Here is a 21031-nt window from a genome sequence, read left to right as displayed (position 1 = left end):
CGAGCTTAAATGTATTTCCTTAGAAAGCGTGCCATTTGTCGCTGGATTTATGAATCGTTTTCAAATAAACGCTAGATTATCGATAGTATATGTGTCCTCATGCACGAAGAGAAGCGGGGTCTGAAAAATCCCTTCTCCGTACTTTGGTCGGCGCAAACCTCACACACACACACACACGCTCCGATGGCGGAAAAAGGAACATCTGATTACCCCAAGATTCGTAACATAAAGGCCTTACCTCACATCTGATGTCATGCAAAAAGATTAATCAAATTCCTGATCGCCATTCCAAATATTGATCGTGTTTATTGATCCAAAACACATAATCCACGCTGCTCCGAGTCCTCAGTCCATCTGTTATAACGATACTGCATGCCCGAGAAGTAAAACCTCGACGGACTTATTTTTTGATGCACAGTCCCAGCCAATCCAATCCAATGATGTGCAATACCATCCGGGAGACGATAGGCGGCGGTATTTGCCCTTTGCGAGCTCAGACCCATTCCCAATGATAACGTCAGGCTGGATGGATGAAAAATTAATGGATATCGCTAATAAAATAAATATGGATTAAAACCCGAGATTTCTCGGGTTTGGCGCCCAGAGCATGGCGAGTTAACCCGGACTATCTCGGGTTTGGCCTCCAGTGAGTTAAAGGTAGAATTTGTAATGCTGTCAAACAGCGATTGCACTTTGTTTACATTCTTTGTTTTTGTCTGATTGGGCTGTAGAGTGGGGATAGGGGAGGGGGGGAAATTCACAGTATAATAAGTTACTAAACTCCAATCCACACATCAGACCAGAACAAAAAATTTAAACAAGGTGCATTACAAAGCGGGGCTCTTTTTTGCATATAGGTTGCTAGTAGTAGCGATGGACATCTATTTAAAAAAATAATCATAGCGTCTCCAACTCACAATAAACGACGTATTCAACCTCCAACACATAAACCATGTGTCTGGTTTATCATTTCCATCACAGTACAACCGCAACACAAGTGCTGAAACAAAAGCAACAACTTCAGAACTCGCCTGCGCACAGATTAGTGCAGTCCTGCTGCTGGACAATGTGGCATTCTGTTCCTGATATTCCAGAGACTATTTGAGATATCTATAGAGATAGAGAGTATCTATAGAGACTAATTCAATATCTGTAGTCTTGTCAGACAGCTTTCACCAAACTATCGGATGCACACTGTTAGGATGTGGCCAAGCGGTGGAAAAATTGTCTGAGGCAGGTTGTCATCACCCGGTGGTTGGTTTTTATTTTCTCGTTTCTTTTGTTCCCCAGTGGAAAAAACAGGCTTCAGTACAACGAATTACCATAATTAAATCAGAACAAAAATACAAAACTATTAAACTTCTACAAACAAAATATCACCCAACATCTAGCTTTAGCACAACTGTGTCTCTCTTCCACAATCCAATCTTGCTTCTCCTCCTTCCTTCTAAAAAGTAGAAAAAATAACTAAAAGGTAACGGGTTCTTCGGGGGGTGCCCATCCCTGTTCAACAGCATTACAGATTCTACCTTTAACCTCTTAACAGGCGCCCCCAAAATTGGCCATTTTAGTTTTAGTTTTTGAGGACTGCATACTTTTTTTGCAAACCAAAATACTATACTTTATACTTATAGCACATGCATGAGCCTGGTCTTGGTCTCTTTTGAAAGATGACATTCTGAAGTTTCAATAAAGAAAACTCACTTTTAGTGCTAATGAAATAGAGTAACGTAGGTCTGAACTTGAATTGTAGAAAAACGTTTTTCTGTAGTAGTTAGTAGTCCAGAAGTAGTATTTCCAAAAACATTGGTATGGCTGAAAAGACACCATGGGTACATAGGCCTGAAGTCTTTTGTAGTGCATGTCCAAATTCCATAAAAATCTGTTCAGAAATTAGTGGCCATAGGGCCTCTGACCTCTCCCCCATTTTTTTTTTTTTAAACTTTGACCAGTCAGCTGGTTCTTTTCGCGTTTATCGCTTTTTCTGGTCAAGTATGACCGACAGATACAGGTTGAATGGGGTATAGATGGGGGGAAAGACACTCTGAGAAAATACGGCGAGTCCGGGAGTCGAACTCGTGTACCCCAGATCCGTGACGCGCACGGTTGTCCCCGACGCCGAAATAGCGTTCGAGGTACGCGGTGAGCTACTGGAGCTCCCCCCTCTCCCCCATTTTTAACAATAATTTATTCCTGCCCTCTTGATTATTCCTTTCAAGTTTGGTTTGACAAAGGGATAACCACTTTTAACGATCTCTACGACCAAGGGACTTTCATGTCTTTTCCAGACCTCGTAAAGAAATCCGACCTTCCCAAATCCCACCTGTTTCGTTTCTTCCAAATTAGGCACTTCACACAGAACCAGAACCCCAAATTCCCTAGTCGGTCCCTTGAAACCCTTATAGACTCACTAATGGTCTTCAACCCGGGAAAAAAACTGCTAATCTCCATCATCTACAATCTGATTAACTCCGCTACGGATACCCCAGGAACCGGCCCTAAGAACTCTTGGGAGCGGGAGCTGGGAATAGAACTGTCTGATGAGTATTGGAGTTGGGCCTTGGACTCGGTCCACTCATCTTCCATCTGTGCAAGACACGGCCTCACACAGTGCAAGATTATACACAAAGTCTACTATACAAACTCGAGACTCTCTCGAATGTACCCCAACATCTCTGACGCATGTAATAGATGCAAACAATCCCCTGCCGATCACACCCACATGTTCTGGTCCTGCCCTAGCCTTGCCACATTCTGGTCTGAAATTTTCGAAACTATCGGCACAGCCTACAACCTTACTATTACTCCTGATCCGCTCGTGGCCTTGTTCGGTGTTCCTTTGCAACCTATTCCCTCTAAAATATCACATCCTGTTCTTGCCTTCTCCACTTTATTGGCCAGGCGACTTATTCTCTTTAACACATTCCCGGCCAACCACGTGATTCGGCGCCAGCCCTTGACGGCCAACCACGTGTATATATACGTGATAAGCTTGTTTTTGCTTTTATTGCATTTTAATAACCTACTCAATGTCATGGAGCGGCACTGCAGATATACCCTACTCTAGAGATTCGGAAAAGTGCATTACCGGCCAGATCCTGGTAGTGGCGCTGTCTCGAGAATGGAGTACTCCTTGTTTTCAGACCGGATGTTATTTGTTTTTCATTCTGGCCTACTTTTTCTGTTAGTCTGAAGCTATGCCTTCATCAGATCGCATGGAATAGTTTTTGCGACGCCGAATTCAGTATGCAATAAAGGAATATAGCATCAGCCAATGGACATATCGATCTACCGGATGGCGATCAATAACTAGGAAATCCTTTTTGGGATCCAACCGGCCACAGGTAAGAGCGATCTCAACTAAATTACGGTCGGGCCTTGCTCTAATAGCCAAGCCTCTCATCAGTGTATGAGGCTTCAATAACGAATGCCGTTATTGGTAATCAATAATCAGAAACGATTTCCCCCGCCCCGCCCTTTCATGCATTCATGGTGGAACATGATATCGGTCATATGCATTTAGATTTTTATCTCTAGCTTGTGTAGGGCCGAAACGCATCGATTTAACGTTATTAGCTTAGTGCCCTGTAACTCGTTTAGCAGGAATTAGCCTAGACCAGGGGTCGGCAATTAGGTTTGGCCGCGGGCAAATTTTTCCCCAAGCCATTGTATGACGGGCCAGAACCAAAAACAATGGCTAATTTAATATAATGATAGTGAAAATTTTTTAACTCTGTCAAAATAAACGAGTTGCATAGGTGGCATAATAAACTGTAAACGACATATACATGCACTGGACATTATACCTTTGTTTTTTTTCCATTGTATTATAAAGCGCCTCTATCGGTCTATCCTACATTACGCACGCGCAACCGTCTATCTGACGGCCACGGACCGTTAATGTTGAATGTTTAATGTTAAAACTATCGATTTATATGGAATTCGTTAAACTTATCCGTTGTCTTACTTATTATTATACTTATTGAATCTCAAACAAGCCTCATCTTGTTAAATGAGACGGTCTGGTCTACGGAGGAGACTGGGGCTGACGCATCTAGATTGGGGAATCCCCCGCAATCGATTATTGACACTTCCGCTAAATATATTAATCTAGCTACTAACTGGGGAGACTGATCAATTACGGATAAAGGAATATAGTGGGACGATCGATTATGATAGTTAACCTTGTTAGATGAGGCTGCACTGGAAATGGAGCTAATGGACTTCCGAATGTCTCGTAATTCAAATACCTATAGCGCCGTCATTTCAGGAGCTTCTTCAAGCACTCTTTTTGTTTAAAGTTTAATTGCATTGTTTTTGCATTGTTTTTAATTGCATTACTGTTCACATGCATGTGTGGTGCCGTCAGTCATGAGTAAAGATAAAGCACCACGCGCTGTCCACCTCACTTTGAGCAAGCCTATATATATGGTACATTGCACCTCACTGCCTATACCTGTTATTCACTCTCAACATGGATAAAACATAAAGTATGCATATAATAAAAATAATATGATGAAAATAAAATAAATATCATATTCTCAAAATAAACTGACGGGCCAGAAATGATTGAATTTTCACCTATATCCCTGATTCGCTCATTCCCACCTGGAATAGACGCTCCGTTAGCATAGCTTAGCTTCATCACTGGAAGTGAGGCAGGACAGTAGCCTTACAGTGCCTTACAGTGTATTGCAAGGTCTGACATTGACCAAACTTGATATGCATGACCTTGGTGGGCTCTAGGTCAACTCCTGAAAAGGGGGTCAATGTCAGACCTTGCAATCAAAAGTTAGGGGGCGCACTGAAATTATGGCAAGGGTTATTAGCCCCCTAACTTTTGATTGCAAAGTCTGACATTGACCCCCTTTTCAGGAGTTGACCTAGAGCCCACCAAGGTCATGCATATCAAGTTTGGTCAATGTCAGACCTTGCAATACACTGTAAGGCACTGTAAGGCTACTGTCCTGCCTCACTTCCAGTGATGAAGCTAAGCTATGCTAACGGAGCGTCTATTCCCAAAGCTAAAATGCACGCACAGAGACAAAAAAGGTATGCATCTTCTTGTCTAACTCCAGGGAAGATGTTAAATAAGCTAATTTCCAAAAAAAGTGGAGTTCCCCTTTAAGCTAAGAAGTCTGCTAAGAGCCCGGAAAAGGAGCCGCGCCCACAGGAAGCAGAGATGGAGGGTGTGACAGAAATAATCGTTAGATTAGTCGACTAATCAAAAAAATAATCGACAGATTAGTCGACTACCAAAATAATCGTTAGTTGCAGCCCTAGTTACAACCCTGTCCAATCATTTTCGAGATCGCCAAATGATTGACGGAGTTACAGGCTCGAGAGTCGGGAGTGGTATTTGTACAATACTGTGTACTTCGGCGCACGCCTCACATATCGGCATGTAACTTGAGAACCGCTGAACGGATTTTGTCACCTGAAACGGCTTTCGACAGGCAACAAATATGGCTTTAATTCTATATATATATATTGAGGTCGCCAACATGCCGGTGGGCAAATCATCTTCAAGAGGGCCCACATGTGGGCCGTTGCATGTTTTTAAATGTTTGAATAATGAAAGCTGTGTTTTACTTCTTACTTTCTTTGAATGTTTATAAAACACATTGATTGATTGACTGTAGGAACTGGAGCTGGCCAGATGTCCAAACCTGACGGACGAGAGTGTGAAAGCTGTTCTCACAAACTGCCCCAAAATCAAAAGCTTTGAATTCCACGATTGTCGTCACATCTCAGGTACGTTTTAAGTGTAAGAAAAGGAAAAGGAAATGAACACAATCAACTTTTTATACTGAAACGGGGTGCAGAAGCCTCCCGTAACATGCAAATAACCACAAGTTCTATCCTGCGCTCAATGGAGAAATGGTACTTTCACTTTCACTAGTGACAGGATTTACATTTGAAGAAAAAAGATTCACTGTCCTATCAGAATATAACTTTGTTGACATGCCAAGATAGACTTTACCTTCCTGATATTTAAGCAGTTGGTTGCTATTTGCACAAGTCAGTTTCTCTAACGACGTTATGTGTACATTCACACACAGTTATGTGGTGGGTACTTACTTACTGTCTTTTGTGTTGCATTCACATGGTGGTGTGGCTGTAGTGTTTAATTGATTGATTTGTAATGAACACTGGTGTGGTGACGAGAGGCTCCACCCTACATAATCAGACCGGGAGCATCGTCATTTGTTCTTGTCCATGTTCTTATTTTGCCTGCTTGTTCTACCAGTTTTTTTTGTGTCTTAACCAAGGAGGCTGGTGTAGCCAGCTCTCCACTCTTGTTCTTTAAAAATATAGTGAATAAATTGTGATTATTTTAGCTAAAAACGTGTCCGACTTCATGCTGTCCATCATTTTGCAACCAAGGCCTATGGGAAAACGAGCCATCTTCTTGTGACTGTTGAGGCCTTAGGGACTACAGTCACACGACTACAGACTTGTAACAGACGTGAAGAGCTAGTGTGGTGGCTAGAGCTGCCGCGGTATTGATTTTTTCCTTACAGCACAAATTTGCGAAGCCATTCAAACCGCCGCGGTAACCACCAAAAAAGATTTAAAATGATAATTTAATGTTAAAATAATTGGTTCCTAAATAAACTTTTCAAATGCATTTATTTCTGTAATAGTCTTATTGTGATTATTGGACATTCAGTAAGATCTCACCCATAACTAGGGTTGGGCACCGATAACCGGTTCTAATAGGAACCGGTTCCTAACTTCCGGTTCCTATTAGAATTCCGGAAGTAACATGTTTTTTTTTGTTTTTCTTACTTTGTTAATTAATACCCTAGTTACAGTACAGCAACCAAATTAAACTGTATTTTTTTTAAAGATCTCCTGCTAAATAAGCTGTGACCTGTTTTGACCTGCACCTCAAAGAATCGGAGTCGAGAATAGTTTAGAACAGGAATCGAAATGGAGAATCGGAATCGGAACCGGAACCGTTCAAATCCAAACGATGCCCAACCCTACCCATAACCCCAAAGTATTTCTGTCCCCCCCCCCCCCTCTCTTTCTCTTTCTCTCTCCCTTGACCTAACGACCTCCCTGTGACTGGTGCCTATTCGGCCCTAGGCCACACAAGGCTCATGCTTGCATGATGTCAGCTCATCCGCTCTTGGAACAGCATTTCTCTTTAGTAAAAGGTGTGGCTTGACATTTTCTTGGTACAATTCGGATGTGCAAACATGAACCATTGTTTTATATATTTTCTATACACTTTCTGTAGTCCCAACAAGACAGCCTAATCTTCCTCACCAACTCACTCATGTTTCCACAACGTGGAATGTGGATCAGGAGGTAGAGCAGTCGTCGTAATCCGGAGGTTACCGGTTCGATTCCCGCTCCTCCCGGGCAGCGTGTCCAAGTGTCCTTAAGCAAGACATTTAACCCATAATTGCTCCCGATGTGCAGGTTGGCACCTTGCATGATTGCCTCTGCCGTCAGTGTGTGAATGTGTGAGTGAATGGGTAAAATGTGAGGAACAAATTGCAAAGTGCTTTGGATAAAAGCTGCTATATAAATGCAGCCATTTACCATTTACATCGTGATAACATTGGGGTTACATTGGGATTACATTGGGATTACATTGTGATTACATTGGGATTACATTTGGATTACATTGCAGCCTGTTCTGTGGCTGCCGGCTGAAGCGATCTCCCTCATTACTGGACCGATTACAAAAGATCCCTCCCTATTATTCATGTAGACACACACACAACGCACAAATAGGGTCCATGTTTTAAAATAGCGAAGTTGTCCTTTAACTACTCTAAAAAAAATGTGGGAAACGTAGCTCATTTACGGGGGCCATACAGATATACATATACTGTATATCATGACATTTATGACAATACATGACATACAAGTATACAGTACTGTTACATTTGTGACATACAAGATATGCAAATATACAGTACTGTTAAACAGAGATCCTAACGGATCATATATACATACGAGGGGGAGGAAACTGTACGTTAGGAGGGGGTGGGTGGACATTTACGGGGTCCAGTTTCGAATTGCAGCCCCCCATAGGTGCTCTTTGATCATGTGGAAACCTCTTTTATTTATCACAAAGGGGAACTGAAAGTTCCTCATAGGTCGTTCTGTGTCTGTAGCAGGATGTTAAAGGGGAACGATCTTATAAATGGCCTTTTTCAGTGTTTAGCATTGTTTCCTAGCTATGTGGACTTATATTAATAGGATCTATGTCTCTAACTCTCATATTGGCGCATTCTTCCAATTCTCCTCTCACAATATTCACCCTCACTGAACTGAGTCATCTGAAAATGTGCATATCTGTGATGTCAGATGTCTCAGCTGCATAATAAATGTGGCAGTTGGTGTGGCAGTTGGCACCAGGCCACACTGTGGTTGGAGCCCAGCCTCAAAACGACTTAAGATCTTGAGGTAGAAAAATGCTGTTTTTGAGTACTTGATTTTTTTTAATTCATTGTTTTGTATTTCTAGAGGTGTTCCATGGACTCACAGGAATTGTGTAAAAGTGCCCAAATAGTGAAAGAAATAGTAAAATAGTTCCCCTTTAACATATTCTCCAGAGGTTGAAACTAAGTTGTTAAAACGAATTGGTTTTGTAGGTGATTCGGGATTTGATGGGGAGCCAGTGAAGGTGGGTGGGGGTGATGTGCTGCCAGGGTTTGGTGCGGGTGAGAACCCTGGCAGCGGAGATTTGAACGTACTGGAGCCTGTCCAGGGTTTTGCTTGGAACCCCGGACAGGACCCCGTTACAGTAGTCCAGGCGAGAGGTGACGATGGCATGTATGAGGGTCTCTGCTGTGGAGTCGGAAAGTGATGGTCGGAGTCTGGAGATGTTTCTGAGGTGATAGAAGGCGGGTTTGGTGACAGAACTGACGGTACCGGAGAGAGGAGCTCTAGGGAGCTCTAGGGTCTGGTGCTGAAAGCAGTCGATGATGTACCTTTGATAATTAAACGCGCTGTAGTGTACCATCTCTGGCACACAAGGGACGACACTACTGTGATGACGCATCTGAATCAAGCCGTCATAGTACAACATTTCCTTTACAATGGCATGATCACACATGATCAAACACTCCAAGCAGCAGGTTGTCGTGAGACGGACTTGAAGGACAGCTAAAAGAACCCTGTTGTCATTGTTTAATAAAGGATCATCTTATCTTATCTTATTATCTCCCCACTTGCTCTTCTCAGATTGGTCGTGCTCGTCTCTGGACGACTGCTTTGGTGTCGGCAAGATCGAACACGTGACCTGGACAGTCTACTGAGGGAGCCGGACTGCATGCATGTCTGTCTGTGAGTCCCCACAGGTTGGACGGAACCAGAACCAAAACCAGGGTGTTTTAATAAAGAGGCCCTCCTGATATGTGTATATGTAATTATACTTATACTGTACATGACCATGGTTCAGTATAATCTCAGTATAATCACCATGGTTACTGTCATAGTGCCCTAACTCTCAGTAGAATCACCATAGTGTCCTAGTAGAATCACCATGGTTACTGTCATAGTGTCCTAGTAGAATCACCATGGTTACTGTCGGTGTCCTAGCTCTTGGTATAATCACCATGGTTACTGTCGGTGTCCTAGCTCTCAGTAGAATCACCATGGTTACCGTCATAGTGTCCTAGTAGAATCACCATGGTTACCGTCATCGTCATAGTGTCCTTGTAGAATCACCATGGTTACTTAGTGTCCTAGGAGTTGTTCCACTATGCAGCGTCTATGGTCAGGGTTTGTCTCTTGGTGACATCATCACTAGAGTCTCGTCTCGCTGGAGTTCAGGTTAAGGACTGACTTGTACATATTGAAACTGAGCTGTACAGTATTATAGAAATTAAATGTGAATTATATTTTATGGTGTATTTTTGCTTTAAAGGGAGTCTGTTTTTAAGAAGCCAATCTGATCTGGCATTCAACTGGGAGTTTGACAAGTCGATCCAAAAAGCACTTGTTTTGTTTTTTTTATATTTAAAACAGAAAAATCCTTTGCTTGCATCATTCTAAGCATTAGAATGGGGGGGGGGGGGGGTAATACATGACTGCACTAGCCTGCAAGGTGCTAACAAAATGTTAACATTCTCTGCTTCCAATCAGTGTTGGGTAAACAACTCTAAAACTCTAAAACGAATACCAAACTAGTAGCTACTAGCTACTTCACAATGAAAGGGAATCTTAGGACAACTTCTGTATTTTTAAACCTGGACCCTATTGTTCCATCATGTGGGTCTCTAAATGAATAACGGGGACAAACATGTTTGTAATCAGTCCAGTATCGAGGGAGTTTCAGTATCGAGGAGGTCCTTTCAGTATCGAGGAGGTCCTTTCAGAGTTTCAGTATCGAGGGAGGTCCTTTCAGTATCGAGGAGGTCCTTTCAGTATCGAGGAGGTCCTTTCAGTATCGAGGAGGTCCTTTCAGTATCGAGGAGGTCCTTTCAGTATCGAGGAGGTTCAGTATCGAGGAGGTGCTTTCAGTATCGAGGAGGAGGTCCTTTCAGTATCGAGGAGGTCCTTTCAGTATCGAGGAGGTCTTTTCAGTATCGAGGAGGTCCTTTCAGTATCGAGGAGGTCCTTTCAGTATCGAGGAGGTCCTTTCAGTATCGAGGTCCTTTCAGTATCGAGGAGGTTCAGTATCGAGGAGGTCCTTTCAGTATCGAGGAGGAGGTCCTTTCAGTATCGAGGAGGAGGTCCTTTCAGTATCGAGGAGGAGGTCCTTTCAGTATCGAGGAGGTCCTTTCAGTATCGAGGAGGTGCTTTCAGTATCGAGGAGGTCCTTTCAGTATCGAGGAGGTCCTTTCAGTATCGAGGAGGTCCTTTCAGTATCGAGAAGGTCCTTTCAGTATCGAGGAGGTGCTTTCAGTATCGAGGAGGAGGTCCTTTCAGTATCGAGGAGGTGCTTTCAGTATCGAGGAGGTGCTTTCAGTATCGAGGAGGTCCTTTCAGTATCGAGGAGGTCCTTTCAGTATCGAGGAGGTCCTTTCAGTATCGAGGAGGTCCTTTCAGTATCGAAGGGGTGCTTTCAGTATCGAGGAGGTGCTTTCAGTATCGAGGAGGTCCTTTCAGTATCGAGGTCCTTTCAGTATCGAGGAGGTCCTTTCAGTATCGAGGAGGTCCTTTCAGTATCGAAGAGGTCCTTTCAGTATCAAGGAGATCCTTTCAGTATCGAGGAGGTCCTTTCAGTATCGAGGAGGTCCTTTCAGTATCGAGGAGGTCCTTTCAGTATCGAGGAGGTCCTTCCAGTCAGCAGCAGCAACACGGGATGCAATGAGATGATATGTGTCCGACAACATTCTGGAAAGGATCCCTACAGAGAGACCTTCTGTAAAGGATCCCTACAGAGAGACATTCTGTAAAGGATCCCTACATAGAGAGAGACCTTCTGTAAAGGATCCCTACAGAGAGACCTTCTGTAAAGAATCCCTACAGAGAGAGAGACCTTCTGTAAAGGATCCCTACAGAGAGACCTTCTGTAAAGGATCCCTACAGAGAGACCTTCTGTAAAGGATCCCTACAGAGAGAGACCTTCTGTAAAGGATCCCTACAGAGAGAGACCTTTGTGTTTACGCTTCTTCCAGTCTCTGTTTATTTCCACTGTTTGCGGCCATCTTTTGATGTTTACAAAAGAAGTTGCGAAGGGGAAATATATTCAAATGCCAGGTCAACACAAAAAACCTTAGCTAATCACATTATCTCCACTCTGTCTGCAGCAGGTCTCTCTGTCTGCAGCAGGTCTCTCTGTCTGCAGCAGGTCTCTCTCTGTCTGCAGCAGGTCTCTCTCTGTCTGCAGCAGGTCTCTCCGCTCTTGGAACAGAATTTCTCTTTAGTAAAAGGTGTGGCTTGACATTTTCTTGGTACAATTCGGATGTGAAAACATGAACCATTGAAAGTGTTTTAGGCAACACTTTCTGTAGTCCAAACAAGACAACCTAATCTTCCTCACCAACTCACTCAAGTTTCCACAACGTGGAATGTGGCTCAGGAGGTAGAGTCTGATCGTCTCTGGTAATCCGGAGGTTCCCGGTTCGATTCCCAGGCAGCGTGTCCAAGTGTCCTTAACACAGTGAGTGCCACGGACGCGTTTTGTTGTTAGTTCATGCCGACCTTTGAGTGCCTCCGACGCTATATAGCGTTTGTTTGTCTTTTTTTTTTATTGGCGATTTGAATTCATATGTCATCAATCGAGCCTCGGGTTAGTGCTGCAGAGTCTCTCTGAGCTCAATTGGGAAGATACCACCCCCTATCGTCTCTCCCTGTGTAACTGCACCCCATTACTTTACACTGATGCAGGGGGGGTGGCCAGTTTCCTCCATTTTATTTTTCCGTCGAGGCATCTGAAGGATCGATTGTGCTCGCCGGCGCGGAAAACGCTTGGATTATGTATTTACAGGACCCAACACTGTAATCAATAAGCGTGATCGATATTTGGAATGGCGATCAGGAATTGGAATAATCTTTTTGGATAACATCTGATCTCAGGTAAGGAATTTATTTGACCAGTTTTAGGATAATCAGAGCTGTTTTCACAGAGATATAAGCGTTTGCCCCATGCGTGTGTGTCTGTGTGTGCGCGATCAGGAAATGAGAGAATCTATTTTTCAGCCCGCCTCTATAGCGTGCATAAGTAGCCTACACATATACTATCGATAATCTAGCGTTTATTTGAAAACGATTCATAAATAGGCCGAAAAATGTCAACTTTTTGTGTATGCTAGAATATTCCAGTAAATGTCTTTTATCACGGAATCTATATATTTTCCTGAAAAACTAGGGCTTTTCAAAATGCTATAAAACGAAAATGAACCGATTTAAAAAAATTAATAAAAAACGTTTCGACAATGTTGACTGCAAACAAGTCATTGATAAAAGATTAGACACATAGCCATAATTTAAGAGAGAGATTATGCGTTCACAACGCTATCATTGAAGTGGGTCCTGGCATTTAACCATGTTTCCCATGTTAATGGGTGGCACTCAAACTGTTAACCAAGACATTTAACCCATAATTGCTCCCGATGTGCAGGTTGGCACCTTGCATGGTTGCCTACGCCGTCGGTGTGTAAATGTGTGAGTGAATTGGTAAAATGTGAGGAACAAATTGCAAAGCTCTTTGGATAAAAGCTGCTATATAAATGCAGCCATTTACATTGGGGTTACATTGTGATTACATTGGGGTTACATTGTGATTACATTGCAGCCTGTTCTGTGGCTGCCGGCTGAAGCGATCTCCCTCATTACTGGACCGATTACAAAAGATCCCTATTATTCATGTAGACACACACACAACGCAAAAATAGGGTCCAGGTTTAAAAATAGCGAAGTTGTCCTTTAACTACTCTCAAAAAAACATTGGAAACGTAGCTCAACTACAAAACGACACGACCCAAAGTAGCTAACTATTTAAAAAAACATGACTAAGGTTTGAATTGTTAAGACTTGACCCTGCAGACGGTCAAACGAGTTGAGTCTCTTTGGTGTGATTTATTCAATGGTTCAGAGTCTCATAGGTAATGTAACAGTGCTGGACTCTCTACGCAGCAAGAGTGTCTAGCGCTTCCGCGTTATGATATTTATACAGCATCTTCGGACCTGTGGACTATCCCTTTAATAAGAGTAACTGTTTATATCTCACTGAGAAGTCCTGATGTTTACAAAAATTTACAGCTAATAGGGGTGTAAAGGTATCTGTACCGAACCGTTTCAGTGTGTACCGTACCGAACTAATACAACGGTATGTTAACCACTAACGTCTGCCCATTGGGGGCTGTTTTTTTCACAATCTAATATAATTATTATTTTTCTTTACAAGTCGATTATTCATTTCAATATAGAATATTCGTTGACAGCCCTACAAGTACAATTAGTTACTGCACACTACATCACCCTTGAGTGGAACATGGAAAGCCAAACTTTCCCCCACTGTACCGAAAACCGTACGTACCGAACCGTGGTTTTTGTGTACCGTTACACCCCTAACGGCTAATATTTCTAACTTGTGCTTTTGTTCATAATATGTTACTTTTTTGCACCACAGAAGCTTTTGTAATTGATCTGAATGAATAAAGACTGTTATAATGAACATCTGTAGGTTCTTCGTCCTCATTTAGCAGGAAAGGAAGATTCGCTTCCAGGTCAGAACAATGAGGGAACGTTGTGTTAAAGTGGAGAGAATGTAGAAAATGAAGCTCATTTTACATGTAAATACTGTGAAGTTTGATTCCAATGGAGCGTGACTACTCTCTACTGTTCCTTTAAGGAACTGCAATGTAATTTGTACAATCCTGTGTATTGTGATGCTCTTGCTGCATAATACATATCTGATTCACCATAAATCAGTCACAAATGTAACTACTATATACCTGTATGTCCCTATGCCATAAATGTCATGTGTGTTCATGTGTCACTACCACGTGAACTTTGGAAATTACTCAACAATCAACTAGGCTGCAGTAAAAAACTTAAAACCAGATTCTCAAACATAAACATAAAGACGGACAACACACTCATCACAGACAAGCTAGATGTAGCCAATTACTTAAATTTCTTTTTCACAAACATAGCCACAACACTGGTAAACAAACTACCCTCCCACTCAGGGCATTATGGGGTAGAACACATAGTAGCTTACTACAAAAACCTAGGGGTCCGCAAAGACGACTTCAAACTGGAAATGGTAACAACCGATGAGGTACTCAAAAACTGAGCGCCCTCCAACCTAACAAGGCCACTGGCCATGACAACATCCCCTCCAAATTCCTCAGACTCAGCAGCCGCCATCGCCCCAGTCATCACACACCTATATTATGTTTATATCTAGAGACACTATGAACACACACCTATATTATGTTTATATCTAGAGACACTATGAACACACACCTATATTATGTTTATATCTAGAGACACTATGAACATGTGGTTTTTTTTCAATGCTCCCTTGGACCTCATGGTTCCAATCAGATTTGGTTGTAGATCAGATGTCTTTCAAAAGTAATTTTATTGCAAAGCTGTACAAACTCATGCATGTTACAATACATGCATATATATATTGCCTTAACTCAATAAACTAAAACTCAATAACTGGAACCATAACCTACCTAAACCCATATGCTAAAACCCCCGTAGGCCGGCCTGCCCTTACTATCTCTCAAATCGGACTCCCAAAAAACTCTGCTGCCTATGTATCAATAATACAAAAAAAACAGCTCTCGCCTTTTTCTTTCTCTCTTCTCTCTCATTTTAACACTCGTACTTAGTTTGGCCCCCCTCCCCTCTCAGGAAATCCAAGCTGGCTTAAAGCCCACATCTCAACACATTATTTGGCAAGAAAATTAGGTCACCCCTTTCGGCTAATCTATTCCAGACATGTTTTGCTAAACTCTAAGGTCATAGTGACATGTTCATTTCTATCCTCCAATGACCTTGGTTCAGATCATGTGAATGTTACAAAACACTTTACAGATCATTTAACCCTGTATCTGCCGCTACAAATCCCCCTTTTTCGGACGTACTTCGAACGAGACCGTTGTACATATTAAATATTACATTTCATGATATACATTGAAATCAAATTTATTTATTCACTGTCCGTTACTTCTAAACAGATGTACTAGACAGATGTATATAAAAAAACCTCTTTGTGGCCGGCCATCCCCCTTTCATCAAATGAAGATCTGACAGTTATACCGTGCTCAGAAACTAAATCTGGCTATTTAGGGCGACGACTATCACCACCCAGCCTACTGCTTTTCCCAGAACCACTTAAGTGTCAGATCTGTCCGAGAGATTCTGTCAAAGAGCCCACAAGACACGGAAAATGTCTCGTCTTTGTACCTGGCGTCAAAAGAGAAAGATGAACTCTTTCTGGTTCAAAGAGGTGGTAAAACCCATATCTTGCAGCCGACCCAAGGCCTCACAGGCCGGTACTGTTTTTTTATTTATTTTTTTAACTACCGGGCAGTCAGGTAGAGAGAGAGAGAGAAGAAGAATGGGAGACAGAGCGGTGGGGTAGACATTCGGCAAAGAATGCCAGGTCCGGGAATCGAACCCGGGTCGGCCGTGCCGCGACGCAGCACGTTACGTGGTTCGCCACTTCAGCTCACTCACTCACTCACTCACTCACTCCCTCCCTCCCTCCCTCCCACCCTGACCCAGGTTCCTGTCATTCATCAGGACATCAGGACACTAATTGGAAACCAGCCAGTCATCCCGGCCGTCACTCAAACCACCAGTTGACCAGTCGGAAGCCCTCTTGTTTTAAAACCCATGTTGCACTTCCTGTTTCTCCCCTTCCTTTTTGCTGTTGGTTAAATGTAATGTGACTTAGTTAGCCAACTCTACACGTAGTGATATTATTGTCTACACACTAGGTCAGGAGGAGTGATGCCACTCATTGTATGTTTTGGACATATGTTTGGTTAGGTAGTGAGGAGTAGTTTTTATTTGACCTTTGTTTGTGTATAGGTAGACAAGATATTCCTTACTGAGTTAGTTGTGTTTTGTTTTACTTAGTTTATTCCTTTGGCATCATTCAAGCTCCCCCCCCCCCCCCCCCCCCCTCTTTCCCTTGGTTGTGTGTCTCAACTCCACCATTGTCATTGTCTATTAGTCTGTTTTTGTTTGTAAATATAAAAGGCATATATTTTTCTTTCACCTAAAACGTGTGGGCATTGCTTTATTTCTCCTTTGGTTAATTTATCACAAATTACAATACAATCATCCTTTGTTATTCACCCCTTCCCCTTGACATACTGGGGTTGTAACATACATAAAACAAAACTTTTATTACATAATGTATATGATGGATCACCCTTACTGATTATAACCTCCTACATTGTGAATACTCATCCTGACTGAACCAGTCCATAATTCATATATTTCCACAGTTCATCTATTCTCTCTGCTTCAGTCCATAGTTCATCTATTCTCTCTGCTTCAGTCCATAGTCCATCTATTCGCTCTGCTTCAGTCCATAGTTCATCTATTCTCTCGGCTTCAGTCCATAGTTCATCTATTCTCTCTGCTTCAGTCCACAGTTCATATATTCTCTCTGCTTCAGTCCATAGTTCATCTATTCTCTCGGCTTCAGTCCATAGTTCATTCACGATCGGTTGCTCCTCGTCATGCTTTCCCTCCAGCCTATAAAAAGCCTCCCAGCCCTGGCTGTGGAGTGATGTATCTCCTGATCCTCTTGGTGTAGGTGTGGTTGTCTGATGGTACTAAACTCTTATACTATTTTATTCTTATTTGTGATTCATGATTTTTTTTACTACCTATTTGTTTTTTTTGTGCGCGACCTGTAGTGCTGAATTTCCCTCGGGATCAATAAAGTACTTCTATTCTATTCTCCTCAGCCTAGATGTCCCTGCCAAAACATCATTACAATACTCATTTATAATACTAATGTCTTCCCCCCCCCTTTTGATGCTTAATTTATTAAACATAAAACTACATTTATCAAAAACACTTCTTTCTTCTTGTAACCAGTCTTGTCTTGGTTGGTATAATGTGCATAATTCTTGCAGCTGACCCCCCCCCCCCTTGCAACGCCCCACTCTATCCTGTCCTTCCAATACGATGTTGTTGTGCTCTCCTGTAATCGTCACCCGGTCACAGTGTCACCGTCCTCCTCGTCACAGTCCAACTCGTCACCCTGTTCCCACTCATACTCCTTTGGAATCAGGGTACAATAGAAATTATTTATTTATCCCGGGGAAAATTCAGCACTACAGATCACTCACAGTAAACAGTAAACATTTAGGTAGTCAAAAACAATATAATAAGAATAAAGAATAAAATACGGTCCGGAATATACATTCTGGTATGTATATACATTCTAAAATGTTAAATATACAGCCTAAAATGTACAGTAATAAGTGTAAAATTGTAAAGTGTCGATTTAAAAGTAAAGGGCCAGGAAGATTATGCCAGACTACTGTAACCCTGTGCTCAGTGATGCAGTGAGGCACAGTGATGCGTTATAAAGTCTGATGGCTGTCGGAATGAAGGACTTCCTGTGCCGTTCAGTGTTGCATCTTGGGAGTCTTAGTCTAACACTGAACGTGCTCCTTCTGTCAGCCAAGTCTATGTGTAGTGGGTTGGAGGGGTTGTCCATGATGGCGTGGAGCTTAGCAAGGCTCTAGACTAAAAGTCTGGATACGTGGGATAATCATCTCTCAATCTTGTCAACACCGTCACCTGTCTGTCCACCCCTTTGACGGTTTATTGTTATTATTATTATTATTTTCATCACTCTACAAGGCAGTGCAGATTACTGTGTCAGTTGGGGGTGTTACTGTATTTCATGCTACATGGTAACAACTACCCCTTCATCATCAAAGACCAGATGTTCTCCCGTAAGACCCTCACCACCCCAACAACAGCCTGTTCAAGCTGCTGCGGTCAGGCAAACGCCTGCGAACACCAGCAACTAGGACAGAGAGACTTCGGCTCAGCTTCTTCCCCCAGGCCATCAGAGTCTTGAACACTGAACTCTCCACACACAAGCACACATGAGCACACACACAACACACACACTGTATATGCTCACACACTAGCAGTCACTTTAGCATGAACACACACACACATGCTGCACACGCTGACACTCATGGTTACACAATGAAAGGTCACTTTAAAAACAAGAACGGGAGTGGTTCTTGTATAGTAAACAGATGGATAGCAAGCTAGCATAAGGACACATAGTATAACTGTAGATTGTATAGTATAGCATTGTATAGTAGTGTACATAAGACCCAGTGCCTCATCCGTAGGCGTAGCTAACAGTGTATTGCACTATCGCAGGATCTTAGCATGTCTTACCATGCTTTTTGTAAACTTCATGTACATATACCTGTTATGTCTTATTCTTATTACTTGTATTATTGCACAAATGTCTTATTCTCATCCTATTGGATTCTTATTATTGTATTATTGCATTATTGTACAATCGTTGCAGGCAAGACCCCCCGCATTTCACTGTATGCTTGTATGCCGTGACAAATAAAACTCTTGACTTGACGTGAGCCCAACATTAGCAAGCTATCCCAACGTAAGGTGTGCACGCACACACAGACACACACATGCAGACACACGCACACAAACTCATATGTACATGCAAAAATGCTCTGCCTCTTCCTAGTTATTCATTGTGGAACATCTTTATTTGAAGCTTCTTGCTATCAGACTATTGAGGACATGGCCGGTTAGCCTTCGGGAGACGTTGCTAATAAACATTTTAAATATTTTTTATAAACTGGTCAACAGCTTTATTTCAGGCATTGGGTGCCTGATGCGCCTGCACTGTGATCACAGCGCAGGCGCATCAGGCAGCTAAAGCCGTTTTGAGCAGTGTTGACTAGTTTATAAAAAATATTTCAAATGTTTATTAGCAACGCCGAGCTTTCAAACCATTGCGTTTCTCTGTCCAAGACCCTCGTGCAACTGTGAGTACCTTTGAAATTTCTCTGCAATACTTGTACAACGAGCGTTTCGCGGAGGACCAGTTCTTCAGAGTTAATTATGGGATTTTCCTATGGAGGAGCCTGTTGGCGTGCATCACAGTCACGAAAGGGGCTATGTGAACGGATGCTCAAGAACCTAAGCATAGGGTATGCTTTCCATTATCTTCCACAGTCTTCTTTGAAAAGAGTTATTCCACACTATAACCCGGGCATCGATTGATTGAACATTTTATTAACAGATTGCAGAATGGGTACAATACAGTACGGCTCAATACACACAATTATTAAGGGGATGCAGACCAGAAAAAGACTTTCGCCTTGTTTACATCAGGGTCACCCATTTTCAATTCATCATGCATAGACATATTACAGGCTCACAAAAACACACTGATGACCCTTCTGAGGTCGTCCCGTGATCCATTTTGTATCTCTTCCTATATAGTTTACGAACCCAGGTCCTCTAATTAATGTAAATAAATGATTTTATTCTCCAAACCCAGCCGACACAGTTCTTCTCCGCAGCTGGATCCCATCCCTGGATCACTGCTCTGGTCAGAGAGGATGGCTGCCTGAAACACCCTCACCATGTAGTGCACTACCTGACCCGCACACAGGGGGCGCTAGAGCAGTGGTTCTCAAACTACGGGTCTCGACCCAAATTGGGGTTGCGGGTAGGTGGCAAGTTAAAAAAGTATTTATTTAAAAAAAAAATTATCTTCTGGCAACATTTTTGGCTAAATATGCCTCGTTTTATAAATGTGTATTGATAACATAGTGCTGTAATTAGATTTTCTAATAAATATGCATGATCAAGTTCAACGTGTGCTTTTATTTTGATATTCCTTAATTCCACGTTGAAATTATGCGATACATTAAGTGTGGGGTCCCCCAAAAAAATCCAAAATAAAATGGGATCGCGGTATGAAAAAGTTTGAGAACCCCTGCGCTAGAGGAAGCTCTGGGCTAGATCCACAAAGAATGGATTGCATGGAGAAAGTTGCACCCTTACTTACAATTCATTATGAAATGAAAATGGGGGACCCTGATGTAAACAAGACTAAAGTCTTTCTCTGGTCTGTGCAGATTGATTGATTGAATGAAAGTTTTATTAACAGATTGCAGAATGGGTACAATACAGTGGCTCAATACACACAATTGTTAAGGGAATGCAGACCAGAGAAAGACTTTAGTCTTGTTTACATCAGGGTCCCCCATTTTAGTCAGTGAAGTGAGATCACACTGAGTACAGAGACTGTCTGCTGCTGTGGCCAAGAGGCACGAGCTGCTCACTGATGGAGGACGTTCAATTGAAAAAGGTTGACAATATGTACAAATAAAGGAGGCTTTACCTTGTTCCAGATATCATTAAAGTCTGCATTCATTGATCAGCTAATTCATACAGATAATTACTTGTTATTCATCAGTGTGAAATTATACATAATTTGGTATATGCTTCCCAGAACCTTTATTGTGGAGTGGTGAGCTGACAGGAAGGAGAGTAAATGGAGAATGAGGTCCAATGATCCCAGCTGGGTATAAATCAGGAGACGGGTGTTTCAGAG

At 42.3% G+C, this 21031-nt stretch overlaps 1 protein-coding gene across 3 annotated transcripts in view; it reads left to right on the top strand.

Annotated features, from left to right (window-relative positions):
* amn1 (antagonist of mitotic exit network 1 homolog) overlaps positions 1-16540 on the top strand; it is a 160138-nt gene extending 143598 nt beyond the window's left edge. For 2 of the 3 annotated variants that reach the window (XM_084335452.1, XM_084335451.1), the window contains 2 exons: positions 5643-5754; positions 16165-16540. In XM_084335452.1, the coding sequence (XP_084191578.1) occupies positions 5643-5754; positions 16165-16331 (279 nt within the window). In that variant the 3' untranslated portion in view covers positions 16332-16540. Of the gene's footprint in view, positions 1-5642; positions 5755-9210; positions 9313-16164 lie in introns of all 3 variants that reach the window. The other variant, XM_084335453.1, reaches the window with a different exon arrangement.
* The last annotated feature ends 4491 nt before the right edge of the window (positions 16541-21031 follow it).

Source organism: Notolepis coatsorum, assembly GCF_963971535.1.
Source record: "Notolepis coatsorum genome assembly, chromosome: 18".
Classification (NCBI taxonomy): domain Eukaryota; kingdom Metazoa; phylum Chordata; class Actinopteri; order Aulopiformes; family Paralepididae; genus Notolepis; species Notolepis coatsorum.
This window is presented reverse-complemented; position numbering and strand designations above follow the sequence as displayed.